This window comes from Diaporthe citri (genome assembly GCF_014595645.1).
Source record: "Diaporthe citri strain NFHF-8-4 chromosome Unknown scaffold_2, whole genome shotgun sequence".
Lineage (NCBI taxonomy): Eukaryota > Fungi > Ascomycota > Sordariomycetes > Diaporthales > Diaporthaceae > Diaporthe > Diaporthe citri.
This window is the reverse complement of record NW_025064847.1, coordinates 3,092,157-3,109,830: the sequence shown is the minus strand read 5'-3', so window position 1 is coordinate 3,109,830 and position 17,674 is coordinate 3,092,157. Positions and strand designations below refer to the sequence as shown.

Genomic DNA, 17,674 nt, shown 5'->3' with positions numbered 1-17,674 from the left:
ACAGCACGTCTGATGATTTCTGGTCCCTGAAACTGCGTCTCCGAGTGCTGCATCCCGGCCGCAAAAGGTTCTAGGCCCTAGACTCCCAAGGATCTCCATGAGCACTCGATCAGCTCCCCTTTTTGGTCTTCCATCTTGATATGCGGATGACTGCGCATCACAGGTCTGGTAACGTCGAGATCGCGCCTTTCCAATTGTACAAAACCAAGGCTTGTTCTCGTCTTTGGAGCTGTATAAGTGGTGCCTCGGTGCGATGTTGGACGGCACGTTTCCAAAGGAGATGGGTACCTAGTTACCACTAAGCAGCCATGACTGGAACAATACAAGCTCGCCGAAAGACTCATTCGGCCTGTTTCCCGTTAGCTCTGCAGCCATGTCGAGCACCAAGCCGCCAATGTGTCCAGCGGCTATAAAGAAGCTGTGTTTCGTAAATGCAAGCAGAGGGTATCACGATGAGGGTCTCAATTGAGAGGCATCGGTGTTGTATCTCGTTCTCTTTGATGACTGGAGATTTACGTCCTCATCGCAGGGCCTCTACACTTTGATTCTGCAGCTCACTCCTCATACAGCCATCTTCATCCCCACCGTCTCGACATGGCCGAACCAACGCCAGACGAGATAGCATCCCAAGTCACGCAGGAACTGGGGCAGACCGCATTCGCTTGCACATCGCTTACTCCGCTCTCCGGCGGTAACGCGAACTTTATATTTAGGGGCAAGCTACAGAAACCTCTAGATGACGGAACAGCCGAGATTGCCATTAAACACGGGGAGGGCTTCGTTGCCCTATCCCCAGGACTGAAGCTCTCAACTTCCCGTTGCGTAGGCTGAAACCCATCAGCCCTTCCTCTCGGGTGGGACAGCCAGGCTGACTGGATCTGAGAACAGATCCTCGAGGAGAAGTGTCTTCAGGCGCTGCAGAAGCTGGCCCCAATGACGAGCCAGTCGTACAGCATTCGAACGCCCCATCTGTTCCATTTCAATCCGGATTCGAGCACCCAGATCCAGGAGTATCTGCCCAGCTCTCTTAACCTCAAACACTATGCGTTGAAGCGCTTGCTGCCCTCCACGCCTGAGAACCTGCGGCCCAAGGTCCTCGAATTAGGGCAAGGCCTTGGTAGATGGCTGCGTAGCTTCCATGAGTGGTCTAGTCATCCAGAGCAGGAGGCGTTGCGAGAAACGGCCAAGACAAACAAGGAGCTACAGACAATTAAGTTCACCTACAACTATGAAAGTCTCTTCTGGCAGTCCGATGATTTCCCGTTCCTCAAGGAGTCCGAAAATGTGTTCAAGGAAGTCATCGCAAACGCGAAGCTAGAGCTGGAAGACGAGAGCAAGCTGCACGTCATCCATGGAGACTTCTGGACAGGAAAGTAAGCAATTACTGGGCTGTTGACTCTTGAGACAGGAAAAGTGCTGATGACAGCTGCAGCATTCTGCTTCCCGACCGGGATCTCGAATCTGATGACCAAGTACCTGTTTTCGTGGTTGATTGGGAGATGTGTGAGTTGGGTGTGCGGCCTTTGGATCTCGGGCAGATGATTGCAGAGATGTACGAGCTCTTCCTGTACAAGGACATTGCGGCAGCGTTGTGGCTGATCGAGGGTTTCGCGACCGGCTATGGGTTTGTGGATGACGACTTTGCTTTCAGAGTCGCCGTCCATACCGGCGCGCATCTTGTCGGCTTTGGCACGAGTGTCCCAGGCTGGGGCAGCACTGAAGCCATAGAGAGAGTCTGTAAGGCAGGAAGGGATGTCATCACGCATGCCTGGGGGAAGGATCGGGCTTGGTTCGAGGACCATGACTTATCGCCCCTCTTCAGAGAGTAGACTCAAATGGCCAGTTTGTTTTCCTGCCCTCACTAATGTGCCAAGACCAAAGTGACCGCATCTGAACAAAAGAAGCTTTTAATGATGACATGTATCAGGCAAGAAATCTGACAGGGCGGAGGAATTGTGGGATTCGATCTTGTACCGACGAGCAGGAACCGACGGGACGGGACGGTCCATCTCGCAGAGATTTAGTTAGTGCTCAGAAGCAACCGATGAAGAATTTCGCTTGTCCTCACCAACCATGTTGTTTGCCACAACCAGATTTCAGTTTTAAGAATATTCCTTGCATAACTTTAGCTAGCGATTTCTAAAACCTGTAAAGCGTTGAGAGCCAGAGGCCAAGATGACGACAGTCGACACGGGTTCGAAGGTCTGCCGACGGTGCAACGAAAACGAGTCCACGCACACGATCCGCTCAGAGCCAACATGCGGGTCCGTGAAGCCAACCTCTCCCCGAAGCCAATACTTCAATTGCACTTTTACTAATGTTCCGGCAGCTGCTGTTACCGCCGATATGTGCAGATGAAAGCCGTCAAACGGCTCGAGGTGGCGTCCAAGGAAATCCGTGCCGCGCCTACACAGACCAAGAAGGTCCTGGTCGGCCTGTCCTTTGGGGTGTCGTCGTCCTCGCTCGTGAATGTCCTCGATGAGAGCACCAAGAATCAGCTGAAGAAGAGGCCCACCCCGGCCTACGACCCGGTGGTGGTACATGTCGATACGGAGATGGGCGATCATACCTCGTCATCGCCTTCAGAGGCCCAGAGGCTCCTGGACAAGTTCAGCGAGCGATATCCACGCTTCACATTCCGGAGCTTACCGCTGGCCACCGCACTGGATCTGGATACTATCGACTGGAGCGCCCTACCTGTCGCGCCGAGAAGCGGTGAGGATGGTGAGAAGGGGCCAGGGGAACGGCTGCATGACTTCTTCGCCCGCCTGCCCTCCACAACGTCCAGGGCCGACATCATGCGGTTGTTCGTGCGGCACATCCTCATATCCGCAGCGCTGGCCGAGGGCTGCCACGCCTTGTTCCTGGGCTGCAGCACCACGGCCCTGGCGGCCCTCACCCTGGGGGAGACGGCAAAGGGGAGGGGTTTCACGCTCCCGTGGATGACCAACGACGGGCCCCAGCCGATCCACGCCTTCGCCGCCGTGCCAGGGAACAGCTCAAGCTCGGACAACGGAGCCGAGGCGACCGGGGAGGAGATGGCCAAGCTACCGATCTACTACCCCCTCCGCGAGGTGTTCCGGAACGAGCTCGTCGCGTACGCGGACCTCGTCTCCCCGCCGCTCACGGACCTTGTCCTGCCTTCCGACGCGGCCAGGCCCGGCTCCGCGGTCGTGTCGCACAGGGACGTCAGCATAGACGACGTGATGGCCCGGTACTTTGACGAGGTCGAGGCGAGCTACCCGTCCATCGTGGCCAACGTGGTGCGGACGACGGCGAAGCTGGAACGCCTCGGAGAGAACGGGGATGACATATCCTGCGGCCTATGCGGGATGGGGCTGGACGAGCTTGGGGACGAGAGGTGGAAGGGTGAGATAGGAGACGCGGACGCAGGAGAGTACGGAAGATTATGCTACGGTTGCCAGCGGTCCATGCGGAATTGATCACTATCTAGCCCCGAAAACTTTCCACCGGGGGTAATCTCATGGAGGCGAGGTGAACAGATCTCTGCTTCCTGAACAAGCCCATCTTGCGCGAGTGCTTTCCTGTGAGGTGATGCTGAACGTTCCTGTGGGCATAAAACAACATGATTTCGGCGCACGATCGAAGCAACAGAAACTGTCTCATTTCCTTCCACCTGGAGGATCTATGATGGTTTTTTCCTACCGTGAGACGCCCATCTTCATGCAAAGGGTATCATATACAAAAATACAGGTACAATTCAGCGGTCACCCCAACTCCTTTGACACAACATCGTGATGAGACATTCCCACTACCGCTTAGGCATGGGGGTCAGGCAGCCAAAACTCCAACTGCTGGTCTGCTGTCGCAAAGAAGTTGAACCGTGGGTTGTAAGCCAAGACCGCCGCTTCCTTCTTGTCCTCCAGGACGTAACTTGGCTCCAGCACCTTCTTCTCGTTGGTCGTTCCCAAGACATCCCACACAAGAACATCCTTCTTAGAGCCGCTCAAGACGTACCTACCATCCGGCGTGAAGCAGCATTCGCCACTGCTCTCCATGTTGGTGGGGTTTTCGGAGGGCGGGCCTCTCAGGTTGGCCTCGCCAGGGGCAGCCCTTCTAGTGCCACCGTCAGGCTTGCGCAAGTAGGCCTTTAACTCGCATGTGAATGCGTCGAGCAGGAAATGGCCCTTCCCGTTGGCCCCAAGGAGGATATGCTTCCCGTCATTGGAGAATTCGAGCTTCGTCCAGCCCTGCATGGTGTAATGCGTGTCGACGGGGTGGCATTTCTCGACAATGTCAAAGACATTGAATGGTTTGACATAATTGCGGTGGTCGTAAAGCAGGATGCTTCCGCTAGAAGATGATGCAACTGCGAACACCTGGCCAGAGGGATCGTAGGCGGCGAGGTAGGGAGTACGGAGGTTGATCTGCGCGGTCCAGAACTTGGTGTTCATGTCCCACAGCCGTACGGTGTTGTCGCGCCCGCATGATATGAAGTTGTCGGCACCGGGGTGCATCGTCAAGGCGGTCACCGGGCCTTCATGGCCTTCGAAGTAGCGGATGAAGGAGTTGTCGTGCGTTGCTAGGTAGCGGATGGCATCTGCAAGATGGCGGGTTAGTGGCTGTTCCAAAACGAATCCAAATGCGCCAATGCTGCATGACTGACCGTTCTGCTTTGTGCTGGCATAGATGATGCTGGAGCTGGCGTGGGTGAATCTGGCCAGCTTGACTCCGTACTTCTTACTCAACAGGGTCTTGTCATGGCGGCCCTCTTTGACATTGTAGATTTGGATTGTCTCGTCACTCTCGGATGTCATGCACAGCTCGCCGGGATCATCGTAGTCGATCGAAAGAATATATGATGGAGGTTTGCCCTCTTTGGACTCATCTCGTTTGAAGAGCTGCAGGTGAGCTTCATGTTAGACACTGGGACCACCGGGGCATCAAATGCGAATCACAGCTAGGGATGTATACCTTGGTTGGCCTGAAGTTGGCAATGACCTCGCTGACGGCGGAGGTGGTGCTGACGTTGGTCCCTAAAGTCCTTGTTATATTCAATTGGGGAGCCTCTGCCGGTGCCGGGGACGACTCGGCATCGATGTCCATAGGAGTCGCCGACATGGTGGTGAAGGGATGCTCGACGCGCGACGCGGAATTCAGAGTGATGCGAAGAGCTCAAGCTGTTTTTCGGGTCGGAGGTAACTGAGGGAACGGCAAGGTGGGGCTGGACATTCGGCCGTGATGACCTACCTGCTCTGTGGTAGGTATATGTACGGCCACACCGGGCGTGGGGCGCTAAGAGATCCACCGGTCGATTTCTGGGGGAGCTCGGGACCTGGTTAGCCCTGTGGGGACGCCTATGACATGACGGACCCTAGCTGCCCAGCAGCTCCGACAATCGCAGCTTTCAGGAGTTACTGTGGTAAGTTCTTTTCTGCCCAAATTTCCCGCGGCCTTGCGCCGTCTGACTCTTTGGCACAAATGTTTCTGACCCAGGCATTACGGATCCACCGGTGACCACTTAATTGTCAGGAATTGTCAGCGCTATGGTGTGGCTGTTATAAGAATTCCGCCTGCACCAGTTTCCTGGCCCTCGGTCGGCTTGCCTCGGCGCGTGGCCGTCGCACACCTCGACCACGAGTGCTCACTCACCAACACCGCATCCACACTCAGTACCCGGCCCTCGAGGCCCCTTCCTTTCTTCAAGGCCATCTGTACTTCTGCAGTGGAATTCATACCCATCCTTGAAGGAACTGGTTGATATTGCCGGAATGTCGACAACAGCAGGGTACGACCAGAGACCGGCACTTCGGGCTGTTCACCCTCCTCACTGATGAATGCGCTGACCTCGTCGCAGTGCCTTCATTGCAGGCGGCATCGCCGCCTGCGGCGCCGTTACAATGACTCACCCCTTCGAAACTGTCAAGATCCGGTATGTGCGATTAGGCATTGTGTTCGCGGTGCTCGCTGCTTTACCAGAGCTGACGGGACGGTTGTGATAGCATGCAACTGCAAGGAGAGCTTCAGGACAAGGGACACCAGCCACACCACTACCGAGGCCCTTTCCACGGCGTTTCGGTCATCGTACGAAACGAGGGTGTGCGAGGCATCTACCGAGGTTTGGGGACGGCGTACACATACCAGATCCTGCTCAATGGCTGCCGACTGGGCTTTTACGAGCCCATGCGTAAGACGATTACGTCGGTACTCTTCAAGGATGCCAATGTCCAGTCATTGGGTGTCAACATGTTTTGCGGAGCCGGGTCTGGTATCATAGGCGCCATGGCCGGAAGCCCTTTCTTCCTCGTCAAGACGAGATTACAGAGCTATTCGCCGTTCCTGCCAGTCGGCACTCAACACACGTATCGTAACGCATTTGATGGACTGCGGCAGATCTATTCGGCTGAGGGTGTCCGAGGACTTTATCGCGGCGTTGGCGCGGCAATGATCAGGACCGGCGCCGGGAGCTCGGTGCAACTTCCGACTTATTTCTTTGCGAAGAGGAGGCTGATGAAGCATGCGGGCATGGAAGAGGGTCCTGCGCTGCATTTGACCAGCAGCGCCGTCAGTGGCTTCGTCGTTTGCTGTTTCATGCATCCCCCAGGTCAGTATTTTGGTGTGCCAAAGGGCTGGCATCGGGCTGGAGACCGCTCTAACAAGCAATTCAGATACCGTCATGTCACGCCTCTACAACCAGCACGGAAATCTGTACAACGGCGTCTTGGACTGTTTAGCAAAGACTGTGAGGACGGAGGGCTTCTTTGCGATCTACAAAGGCTTTCTGCCTCATCTGGCCAGAATATTACCACACACCATCTTGACCTTGAGCTTAGCAGAGCAGACGAATAAGCTGGTCCGCAAGGTCGAGGGTCTGATATTACCAATCGCGGAGACGAAGCTATAGAGCAGCAGTAGACGGACGAGGTGCATTTCAAGGGCATTAAAAAGCGTCGGTGCGGTTTATAAAATAAGGAACTTCAACGTGCATATAGAAAGATACCAGGCTTGGGTTGGAAAACATGTCCCCGGTGTGGTCCAAGCCTTCGGACCAGAGTTGTGACAGTATCTGTGTATTTTGTATTCCAAAATACAAAATACATAAATACATGTATTTATATCTGTATTTAAATACTGTATTTATATCTATATTTATATTTATATAGGCCTTGTATTTTATATCTATATCTATATTTATATTTATATTTTTAAAATTTTAAATCTATATTTTATATTTAAAATATAAAATATAGATATATACAAGTTATATAATATTTAATTTTAATCTTATGATTTTAAAATAAAAAGAAATTATATTTAAATTCTATTTAATTTAAGCATTTTAAATATATTTTTATTTAATTTTATTAAAAATATATAAATACTTTAAAAATGAAAAATTTAAGGTAAAAACTTATTAAATAAGAAGATAAGATTTAAATAAGAAAATAAGGTTTTTTTTAAAAAAGTACTTATATATTATATTTAATATCTTTTTAGAAAAAAAAAATAAAAATAAAAAAAATATATTTAAATAGCTAGTTTTAAGCTTACTTTAAAAAGATTTTTAATAAATTTAATTAATGTCAGGGCCGTGGGGCTGATCATGCGCAGGGGCCCTCTGGGCCCGTCTGGTTGGCTTATCTTATCAGCCCAACTGGCCTCCAAAACCACTCTGATCTGCCCTTTCGGCAATTCTTCCTTTTCCTTTCTTTTTTCTTAGGCAAACCTAGTTGTAAATCAACCATTCTTCACTGTCACATTGTGCCCTTGTTGCCATTTGGACGTGAGGACCGTCTCAATTAATTAAATATTTATATATAATGTATTTTATATTTATATTTTATATTTATATATTTAAAATACATATATTTATATTTATATTTATATTTTTATATTTATATCTATATTTTGTATTTTTAAAATTTTATGTATCTATATCTGTATCTGTATTTTTAAAATTTTCTATATCTATATCTATATCTATATTTTGTATTCTGTATTTTTTGTATTTTCACAACTCTGCTTCGGACATGCAGGCCGGCAGGCTGGGCGGGGCCTCAAGTTAGATCTACTGTACAAAAGGCGTTGGGACTGAGAGCGAAGGATGCCTCATTTCATCTGTGGTTAGGCAATCTCCCCGTTTTGTCGCTTTTACAAGTGACTCGAAACCATATTCGTCAAGAGTAGAAAAGAGTGAGTGTAAAATGCTTCGAAAATAAGAGTTCGAAAGACCAAAATATCATCCCAAATTATACCGCCTGCAAAGTAGACTACTTCACAACATCGAAAAGACCTAGACTTGAGCTCATCCCTGTTGCCGGCCGCGGTCGAACCCCACCAAAGACTGCACTGCTCTTTGGATGCAACTCCAGCTCTGGATTGCAGCTACCTAAACTGTCTCCAAAATTACGGCCAAACCCTTCTACCAGCAGTCATTCAGCACGCGCCAGCTGCTCCCCGTCCTCTCGCGAAGAGTCTCCGGCGGTCAGGTGAATGCCTCACTAGCCTTGAACACCTAAACAGGCAAGGAACAGCACAGACAATGCCGTACATACTCACGAGCCAGGAGTGGCTCGCCCAGTCCGCTCTTCTCATCGAAGCCCGCCCAACAACCGTACGTCTTCTCTCCTGAGTATGGCCCCCGCCGCACCTACGCTGGCAATCCTTTTACTCACCAAGCACCGCCCCTTGTCGACAGGCTCGCGTCACCACAAAGTACAACATCAAGCCCGCGAAAGCACGTACGACCAAGAAGGCGAAGAAGGATGGCGACGACGACACAGCCATGACGGACGCCGACGCCGCAGCACCAGCGACGAAGCCCCCTCGCGCGTCCCTGATCATCAAGACCTTCGACCCCCACTCGGGAGTGTGCCTCAAGTACAAGACCACCAAGGCCGCCGAGGTGTCGCGGCTCGTGCAGCTTCTGGGCTCCCTGGGCAGGAAGATGGCGGCGCTGCCCGACGCGCCCGCGCCCTCGGTCGCCGCTGTCGACGACGAGGCTGCCGCTGGGACCGCGACCCCGCCGGCTGGTGGCCCCGGAGGCGCGGCGGGAGCAGGCCAAGCCGCACAGCAGGCGCAGGCCGGGGCGGGCGGCGGTGGTGCAGGGTAAGAAGAAGAAGAAGGGCAAGCGGTGAGCGGGCCACGGTTAGGCCATGCGATCGGGATGACGATGCGGTACCATGAGGAATTGGGACTCGTTTCTTGGGCAGGCCATTTGCGGTCCAATACCACACATGTGCACCCAGGGGCCGGCGTGTGTTGAGTCTGCATCCTGTGGGCTAGGGAGAAGTGCATCTTGGGAACGAGCCTTCTTTACAAACAGCTCAGGACGCTGCAGATCACGCGATGAGGAAGGAGAGCAGTAGTCTTCTTCAAGACATTGATGCCTGCCTAAAGAATATCTACTGTTACATGTTGAGAATCCCGAGATCATGTTTTCCCGCAGCTCCCTAAACCGTGATCTCATGACCCATCGCGAAATATTGGGTACTACCGACAATGACAAACTCCACCAACGCCAGTAAATGACCAGAAAAAACCACCGTGGCGACCAGGATTATATAGACCTTGCGGTCACCAACCAGAAATCATGGCGAACGCCACGGACACAAGAGCCGCTTTCTCCCTGTCGTCTATACCCAGAGATGCATGTGCGGGAATATGCTGTGATATACGAACCAAGTCATCTCGAAGACATGGAGGGGCATGATTAGGACACGCTCAGAAGTCTTCGTCGAAGGTGAAGTCTCCACCGTTCTCACCCTTCTCCTCAGCGACGGTGTCGTCAGCAGAGACGGGCTTCTTGGTACTAGCCATGACGCCGGCCTTCTGGTAGTCACCGACACGCTTCTCGAAGAAGTTGGTCTTGCCACCAAGAGAGATGTTCTCCATGAAGTCGAAGGGGTTCGACGACTTGTAAACCTTGTCGTTGCCAAGAGCGACCAGGAGACGGTCGGCGACAAACTCAATGTACTGCTTCATGAGGTTGGAGTTCATGCCGAGGAGGGCACACGGCAGAGCCTCGGTCAAGAATTCCTTCTCGATAGCGACAGCCTCGGTGATGATGTCCTCGACGCGCTGCTTGCTTGGGCGGTTCTTGAGGTGTGAGAACAGCAGACAGGCGAAGTCGGTGTGCAGACCCTCGTCACGAGAAATCAGTTCGTTGGAGAAGGTCAGGCCAGGCATGAGACCACGCTTCTTGAGCCAGAAGATGGAGGCGAATGCACCGCTGAAGAAGATGCCCTCAACGGCGGCAAAGGCAACCAGTCGCTGGGCATAGGTGGACTCGCGATCCTGGATCCACTTCAGAGCCCAGTCGGCCTTCTTACGGATGCAGGGAACTAAAAGTCATGTGTCAGAAGACGCGTGCCAGAGTTCTTGGTTCACAGTGGGGACTTACTCGTGTCAATGGCGTTGAGGAGGTGCGTGCGCTGGGCGGGCTCCTTGATGTAGGTGTCGATGAGCAGAGAGTATGTCTCTGAGTGGATGTTCTCCATCATGATCTGGAAGCCGTAGAAGCAACGGGCCTCGGGGATCTGAACCTCGCCGCTGAATCGCTCCACCAGGTTCTCGTTGACGATGCCATCCGAAGCGGCGAAGAAGGCGAGGATGTGGGAGATGAAGTACCTCTCATCGTCGGTCAGGCGGTTGCTCCAGTCGTGCATGTCCTTGGAGAGATCGATCTCCTCAGCAGTCCAGAAAGAAGCCTCGTGCTTCTTGTACATTTGCCAGATCTGTCGTGTCGATGTTGTTAGTGTGGGTCCACTTAACGCGTTGGACTTGGGGGGGGGGAGGGGGGTAGCAGGGCGCGTCGCGTACCTCATGGTATTGGATAGGGAACAGGACGAAACGGTGGGGGTTTTCCTTTGAGAATGGGCTCCTCAAGCTCGTCATCACGGAGGTCAGGGATCTTTGCTGGCTCCTCTGGTGCCTTGGTGATCTCCTTTGTGGCGGCGTGCTTCGCGTCGAGGTCCTGGGCCAGGGTGGCGACAGCAGGGTCTTGGAAGTCATTCTCCTTGTTGGCAATGCCGAGGTCAAGCTTCTTGACTGGAGACTCCATCTTGAGGGACTCAATGCCAGAGGCAGCCTGTGGAAGTTAGAGCCAGTCCATTGATGAGTTGCTGTGGTTTTCCAGCGGGAGTGGGCAAACGCGTGCTCACCTGCTTTGAGGGTGTGATCTCCACAGACATGGTTGACGTATGAAGGGAACTGGTTGAAATTGGAGGCAGGAATGACCACAAAGGATTGGAGTGTTAGGACCAGGACTGGATGACTGAATGTGTGTCTGAGGTCTGTCAGTGTTGTCTCAATATAGGACTGCAAGTGGAATGTCTGGGAGAGGTGAAGATGTTGAGACGGGAGGTAGTACGGCCTTTAAAGTGAAGGAAAGGCAGCAACAGGCGCTAGGCACTGTGGGTCTCACAGACGCGTCTGGTTTTTTGGAGCTGGGTCAAAAGCGCGTCGACAGTGCCCTTGCCCCCCCCCTGTAGACTACCTGAACAAGACATGCAACAATGCGGCACATCTCAAGACACAGTCAGGGCACCATCCACCCACTTTTGTCGTCGCATTGGCCCGGGTGATCAGATGGCTGGTCCCTCTCTACTGCCTTGGCTCAGCTGTGCACTGGGTCTCCCCAGGCGTCGGTTATTATTCACCTGCTTTTTGGGGGGGGAGACAAATGGGCCCAGTCCCTGTCAGAATCGTCAAAGGCTTATCAGATCCTTTGATCCCGCTCCGTTTCCCCTGACATCACCACCCACGCACCACCGATCATTACACTTTGCAAGGTCTAGCCTGTCCTCGGCCTCTTCTGCCTGGCCATAACGCACCACTCCCACCTAGGTCTGTTTCATTGTTCTGCAAGCCATCATGGGAAAGAAAACTCTGTCAGTCATGATCTTATGTTGCAAATGCTCTTTGATTGCTCTCTGCCACTTCAGGTACTAAGGTAAGGATGAATGGAACCGCGCTGCAAAGTACATTACAACTAGTATTGACCAAACCAATCCCCATTGCTGTACCCAAGTTCCGTGTGCTTTTGCCCAGCCCCGGTACCGTGTCTTCGTACAGTACCCGACCCCACCCACCCGTCCGATCTGGTACCGAAATCCACCAAGTAAGTCATGTTTTATAAGACGCGTCTCTGAGACGCGTCTTGAGGTACAGTACTCACCCCATTATGTGTGGCTGCGATGTCGCTCGGATTAATACATCTCTACTGCGGTTCGGTTTCCTGGCCCTTCTTCTCTCATGCCTATATCAACGCCGAGTCCCCTTCATCTTTTTCGTTGGCTTTGGCGGCTGTGGTGCAGACGGCCGTGCTGCAGCCAGTCCTTGTTCAGGATCGTCTGAGTGTCGCAACTGCTGCGGATTCTGCTCTGCTGCGGCCTTCTTGACCAGGTAATCTTCCAATAGCCAGGTATTTCGCGAGTTTGCCTTGTATAGGGCGTCGGCAATGTCCCCGAGTAGCGGTACCAGCCCAATCGCAAAATCGGCCGCGACGTTGAGGTACATCCTGCTCTTGAGGCTGCTTGGAAGCCCGCCCTCGATCTTGTCCGCCTTGCGAATGATCCACCAAGCCAATAGGCAGTCGACGATATCGCCAAGTCTACACAGAGCGGTTAGTAATGCTTCGCCCCTAGTAGCCCTGATCATGGGCTTGGGGAGATGGGCAAGCGGAACTTACACTGGGACGAGTCCGATGATGACGGACCATCCAAATCTGAACCCACACCAGTGGAAAAGGCTCATGTCCAGATGCCATGAACGCCGCCGCACACTGGCGAGGATATTGTTGTCATGGGCAGAGACTCCGGGTGCTTGGTACATCTTGCTTCCCATCAAGCCATTCTTGTAATTCTTGAACTTTCTGCCCTTCTTCTTCTTCTTCTTTTCAGACAACTCGCCTGAAGCCTGGTGGGGATCATAATAGTAGAAGGGATCCTATGTGCTGGTCAGAGACGAAGTCGCACCTATGCGGAGTGATCGCAAACTTACCTCAGAGTCGAAATTCTTTGCGAAATTGTTCAGTGTGTCGCCTGCAGCCTGCTTGGCAGCCCCTGCACACACACAAGGTAAGTCACCGGCCAAATGTGTGAAGACGCAAGATATGTGCATTCCGCTTCCAAACGGGATGGTAGCGGCGCGAACAACTGTTCGGGGCTCACTTACAGACGGCAATTTTGGAAGTCATGTTGTGCGATTCTTAGACCGGTACAAGATGGATTGCAGTGACGGTGAGGTAGAATGGAGGAGAGGGAGTATTGTAAAAAGTAAGAGCGCAGATGCGAGAGACCGCAGCTCTGACTTTCGACAGCCTCACTTTTTAAGAAAAGGTTGCCCAGCGTGTTGACAGAAACTACTGGGTGAGACGTGAAGGCCGATTAGTTGGCTGGGTGGCCGCTTGGTGAGAATAGCTAACGAGTATCAGGAGACGGCCCTCGGCGGCGAAACAAGGGGTCGGAGGGCAGTCACAGGCCTGGCGCAATACAGACCTGGAACACGGAACAAAAGACGTGAAGAGACGGCGTTGGTCCAAGAGAGCAGAGGTACGAGAAGGTGGGAGTGAGGACCTGTTTATGACCCTGTTTGATGTTGTACTGCCAAAGGAGGGCGCCAACTCACTCAACGGGGAGATCAACGGCAACGCAGCGCAGCGCAATGCTCTGCAATGCGACGCATGTTGCACCGGCCAGTCAGTCGCTGGCCACAGGCTACCGCAATACCGGATTTGCGACAAGCCCAACCCATGAAACCAAGCTCCTGGCCTGCATTACGTCAAGAGCTTCTAGACCCCTTCCGATCCAGGCTACTGTTAGTACGTACTGGTGTGCAGTACACGACGTAGTCAGGGAAATAGGCGATCGACAAAGTACCGCACTATGTACAATAGATGGACTGACGGACTAGACGAACTGGGGCCATGGCAAATTGTGGCTGCAGCTCCTTATGAGAGTGTTGCCATCGCTGGCATTCTGTATCTAGACTGATGTTGGCAGTTGTGATGCATAGATAGCGGCCTGATCTGCTTGAGAAATCGAAGACACAGCCACACCTAGACAAGGTTCGTCCTTTGCATCGAGCCACGATCCATCGCTCTCGGGCTGGCGGTCAACGGATGAGACTGATGAGCTAAGCGGGCGGCAGCCCACCAGTCGCCCCCCTGCTGCAATCGCGCTTTTGAGGTTGAGCCCGCCGGCTGCGAAAGCATTGCCTCTGCTGCCGACTGGACATGCCAGAGCTTGCTTCGCCTGCGCAGCCCGAACTGCACAACCGAACTGCACAACCGCAACAGAACGAATCAATCAATGCGACCTACCCTGCCTACGTGTTCACCAACCACCATTCCACTTTCAGTCCTCGACTCATACTAGCAGCCATCAACAGACATCCAATTACAGAGTATCATCACTGCTTTCATCTAGCGCCCCTCACCTCAAGCCGCCATCGCAGCGCAACCTAGTCCCAGTCATTGACCCGCTCGGCCCAAATCAACAAGCGACCCACACCGGCCTGGCAACAACGACGTCGCTGTGCGGTCCTTCCGGTGCTATAGCTTCCTTCGCACCGCACCAGACCGACATCACCTCCAACATCCCTAGATTCTCGCAGCGCTGGTAGATATGATCAACAAGCCCAACCTCAATAATGGATGCATCACGGACCACCTTAGAAGATTGTAAGCTCTCTCAGTTGTGATGACACGCGGCCGGCCTTGCAAGCCATATGAGGCGGGCAGCCTGCTGACTGAAATGGCTTGTGGTCAGGGCTGGACGAGCTTTGTGCTCGCTTCCTGAACAACCTCCCCAAGGAGGAGTTGCAGGAATTTAGCAGAATCGGCATGCATCTCGAAGAAGCACAATGGTTCTACGAAGACTTCATCCGCCCCCAGAACCCCACCACCCTACCCAACCTCCGAATACGCGATTTCAGTCTGCGCATCCTCCAGCATTGCCCCGTCACCTCCATTGCTTCGCTCGACATCCTCGAAAAGGCGTACGACAACTGGGTGGCATACAAAAAACGTATACCAGTACGGGGTCTGATCATGCTGAACGAAGCCATGGACTCGGCCGTGCTCGTCAAAGGGTGGAAGTCGAGCGCCAACTGGAGCTTTCCCCGAGGCAAGATCAACCAGGAGGAAGATGATCTTCACTGCGCGATACGTGAGGTCTACGAAGAGACCGGCTTCAACGTGGAGGAGGCGGGCTTGATTCCGCACAGCCGGAAGGTCAAGTACTTCGAACAAACAATCAGAGACCAGCATCTGCGTCTCTACGTGATCCCGAACGTACCCATGGACACCTACTTCGAACCGAGAACAAGGAAAGAGATCTCCAAGATCCAATGGTATAAGCTGGTTGATCTTCCTGGACGGGTCAAGAAGAAACAGGCACAAGATAACGCCACAGGCCCAAATGCTTCTAAGTTTTACATGGTAGCGCCTTTCATGGAACCTTTGAACAGGTGGATCAAGCAGGAGCTGAAGAAGAAGGATAAGATCAGGAGCAGCCGCCGGACTAGCCCTGCTCTGCAAGCCGAGATCGACGAGATCATGACGGAGGAGGAGGGGGCCGCCACGGAAACCAGGACCGACCTGCCTCCACCCTCAGATGCCAAAGATCACGTCCACGAGGCTGCTACTCGAGAGCTTCAAAGACTCCTCAAGATTCAGCCACAGACGCAAGATCCCCAGCCGGGCCCGCCAGAGCTACCCCAGGATCGGGGCCAGGCTCTTCTGGCAATGCTGCAACAGCAGAGGGACGCACCAGGTGACAACCAGGCTGGCAAAGCTCAGTCTGGTGTTCATATACCTCACACACCCCTGGATCATGTGCAGAACGTCGCTCCCATTCCCCAAAACCCCCACCACAATCATTCCTCGCATCGACTTCCACCGTACCAGCCAGCGCATCATCCCTTTCCATCTCAGCCTGACATGAACAATCAGCTTCTATCTGTTCTGGGGGCTGCGGGCGGCCCTGCGAGGTCCGGGTTGCAGCAAGGCCAGGCAGCGTATCAGCAGCCACAGGTGCATCCTCCCCTGAATAGCGTCAATCAACCAGGCTTGATACACCCTCAGCCTCTACCCCGTCAAGCCAACCACCTTTTGGCGAATGCTCTTGGCCCGAATACGACCTCTGACAACAGGACGGGCCAGATGCATCAACAGGCCAACATGTGGCCACAGTTCGCTGCAGGCATGGCTTTGCCGCAGCAGAATGTATCCAACTCTCGTCAGCCGCCGGCCCCTCTGGACAATACCCGTCAAGCTCTACTTGACGCTTTCAAGAAGGACCCTACGCCGACACAGCAGCCTGCACAGCAGAGTCCATCTTCGCAACAACGTGTAGAAGGAGTCCAAAGGCCAAAGCAGCAGCTGACAGCGCAGAATTTGGCCTCCTTGGCGTCGACCTATCCTCCCGGGCAGCATGGTTTCCAGTCTGCGCAGATCCCAACAAATGGTAGCCCTCAAATCGCTGCCGCCCAAGCAGCTCTGAGGCCGTCAAACGTGCCAGAAAGCCAGAGAAATGCACTGCTGGGGATATTCAAGCAAGCCGCAACTTCGTCTCCTACACGCCAGGGGGCTCAACTGAACCTGAAGGAGAACAGCTCTCCAAAACCCCAGCAACAGCATCCTGCTCTCTTCGGCGCAGGCTCACCAGCCGCACAAGTGAACAATGGGTCGACCCAGGCAAACCTAGGGCTCCCTTATGGTGCGCCTTACGGGGCTCAGTATGTTGCGGCTCGTGCTAGGGAAGGTGATCAGAGGAGCCCACAACCGCCACCACAGCCAGTCCCTGTACCCCAAGCCATCGAGAATATCGGTCGTGTTCCTCACAACACCATGACTGGCCTGCCTTACAGCAGCACCTCTCAGCTTGGGCAGTCCACAGCACAAGGTGGCATGCCCTCGCTTCCAAATATCATTCAGCAGCACCAGGCGGCGGATCCTCAGCAGCTGCAGAAACTCATGTCTCTGTTCAGCAAACCGTCACCAACACCAACAAGCACGCACGTGCCTCCCCCGAGCGCGTATCCTCCGGCCCCAGCGAGCAGCAGCAAGGAGCCCGCCTTGTTCAACATGGGAAGGCTCGCGGCCCAGCTACCCAACACGAGCTCGCATCTTATCCCGCATGGGCCCTCCCAGGGCATGGACGAAACCACTGGCTCTGCGTCGTCGCGTCGTGGCAGCCAGCAGGCGCCAATTTCACCTGAGAACGAGAAGTTCCTGCTTAATTATCTAAAGACTGTTAGTAGTTCTGCGAAATAGCGGGACTTCGGTGGTAGCCGGGATGGGCCGGCGGGCGGAGTATGGTTCGAATTTTGGCGATGACTTCAACCTGGTGAAACGTGATTCCGGAATGAACCCTCAACGATCGTCTGCATCGTTGGCGAACTTGGGACATTACATTGCATTGGTGACAACAAGGTCATGGACGGATATGGGGCATTTCTGGCTGGAGACATGTCATAGCGTTGGAGTACGCGATCTTGCAAGCTTGGTTCGAACTTTGGGACGGGTCAACGGTAGCTATAATATCGCGGTAGAATCAATTGTTGAAAGCGGCCTCACTACTGGGTATGTTGTCACGTTGCTCCAGTGGGTCAGGCAATATCATCTGCTTAGTAGCTGCCTTGGTCAGGCCACATCCATGCCCCAAGAGTTTGTGTTTGCGATCTGCCGTTGAGAGTCACATAAAACCAT

General features: G+C 53.4%; 7 protein-coding genes across 7 annotated transcripts; 4 read left to right on the top strand and 3 right to left on the bottom strand.

The window, feature by feature from the left end:
• Window positions 1-594: 594 nt before the first annotated feature.
• INS49_006460 (uncharacterized protein) lies at window positions 595-3,443 on the top strand (the record flags this gene model as incomplete). The annotated part of the gene is made up of 5 exons (XM_043167232.1): window positions 595-822; window positions 889-1,373; window positions 1,433-1,737; window positions 2,186-2,202; window positions 2,355-3,443. The coding sequence occupies 5 exons, from the start codon at window positions 595-597 to the stop codon at window positions 3,441-3,443; spliced, it is 2,124 nt and encodes a 707-aa protein (XP_043028376.1).
• Window positions 3,444-3,779: 336 nt separating this feature from the next.
• Window positions 3,780-5,082, bottom strand: INS49_006459 (uncharacterized protein; the record flags this gene model as incomplete). The annotated part of the gene is made up of 3 exons (XM_043167231.1): window positions 3,780-4,561; window positions 4,628-4,862; window positions 4,936-5,082. The coding sequence occupies 3 exons, from the start codon at window positions 5,080-5,082 to the stop codon at window positions 3,780-3,782; spliced, it is 1,164 nt and encodes a 387-aa protein (XP_043028375.1).
• Window positions 5,083-5,732: 650 nt separating this feature from the next.
• INS49_006458 (uncharacterized protein) lies at window positions 5,733-6,865 on the top strand (the record flags this gene model as incomplete). Its single annotated transcript, XM_043167230.1, has 4 exons — window positions 5,733-5,749; window positions 5,819-5,893; window positions 5,964-6,565; window positions 6,630-6,865. The coding sequence occupies 4 exons, from the start codon at window positions 5,733-5,735 to the stop codon at window positions 6,863-6,865; spliced, it is 930 nt and encodes a 309-aa protein (XP_043028374.1).
• Window positions 6,866-8,503: 1,638 nt separating this feature from the next.
• INS49_006457 (uncharacterized protein) lies at window positions 8,504-9,073 on the top strand (the record flags this gene model as incomplete). Its single annotated transcript, XM_043167229.1, has 2 exons — window positions 8,504-8,575; window positions 8,660-9,073. 2 exons carry the CDS (start codon window positions 8,504-8,506, stop codon window positions 9,071-9,073), a joined length of 486 nt encoding a protein of 161 aa, XP_043028373.1.
• Window positions 9,074-9,684: 611 nt separating this feature from the next.
• INS49_006456 (uncharacterized protein) lies at window positions 9,685-11,153 on the bottom strand (the record flags this gene model as incomplete). The annotated part of the gene is made up of 4 exons (XM_043167228.1): window positions 9,685-10,304; window positions 10,364-10,697; window positions 10,805-11,050; window positions 11,124-11,153. The coding sequence occupies 4 exons, from the start codon at window positions 11,151-11,153 to the stop codon at window positions 9,685-9,687; spliced, it is 1,230 nt and encodes a 409-aa protein (XP_043028372.1).
• A 1,072-nt stretch (window positions 11,154-12,225) lies between these two features.
• Window positions 12,226-13,159, bottom strand: INS49_006455 (uncharacterized protein; the record flags this gene model as incomplete). Its single annotated transcript, XM_043167227.1, has 4 exons — window positions 12,226-12,574; window positions 12,653-12,909; window positions 12,964-13,025; window positions 13,138-13,159. The coding sequence occupies 4 exons, from the start codon at window positions 13,157-13,159 to the stop codon at window positions 12,226-12,228; spliced, it is 690 nt and encodes a 229-aa protein (XP_043028371.1).
• Window positions 13,160-14,613: 1,454 nt separating this feature from the next.
• On the top strand, window positions 14,614-17,239 carry INS49_006454 (uncharacterized protein; the record flags this gene model as incomplete). The annotated part of the gene is made up of 3 exons (XM_043167226.1): window positions 14,614-14,644; window positions 14,733-15,762; window positions 16,117-17,239. 3 exons carry the CDS (start codon window positions 14,614-14,616, stop codon window positions 17,237-17,239), a joined length of 2,184 nt encoding a protein of 727 aa, XP_043028370.1.
• Window positions 17,240-17,674: the final 435 nt, after the last annotated feature.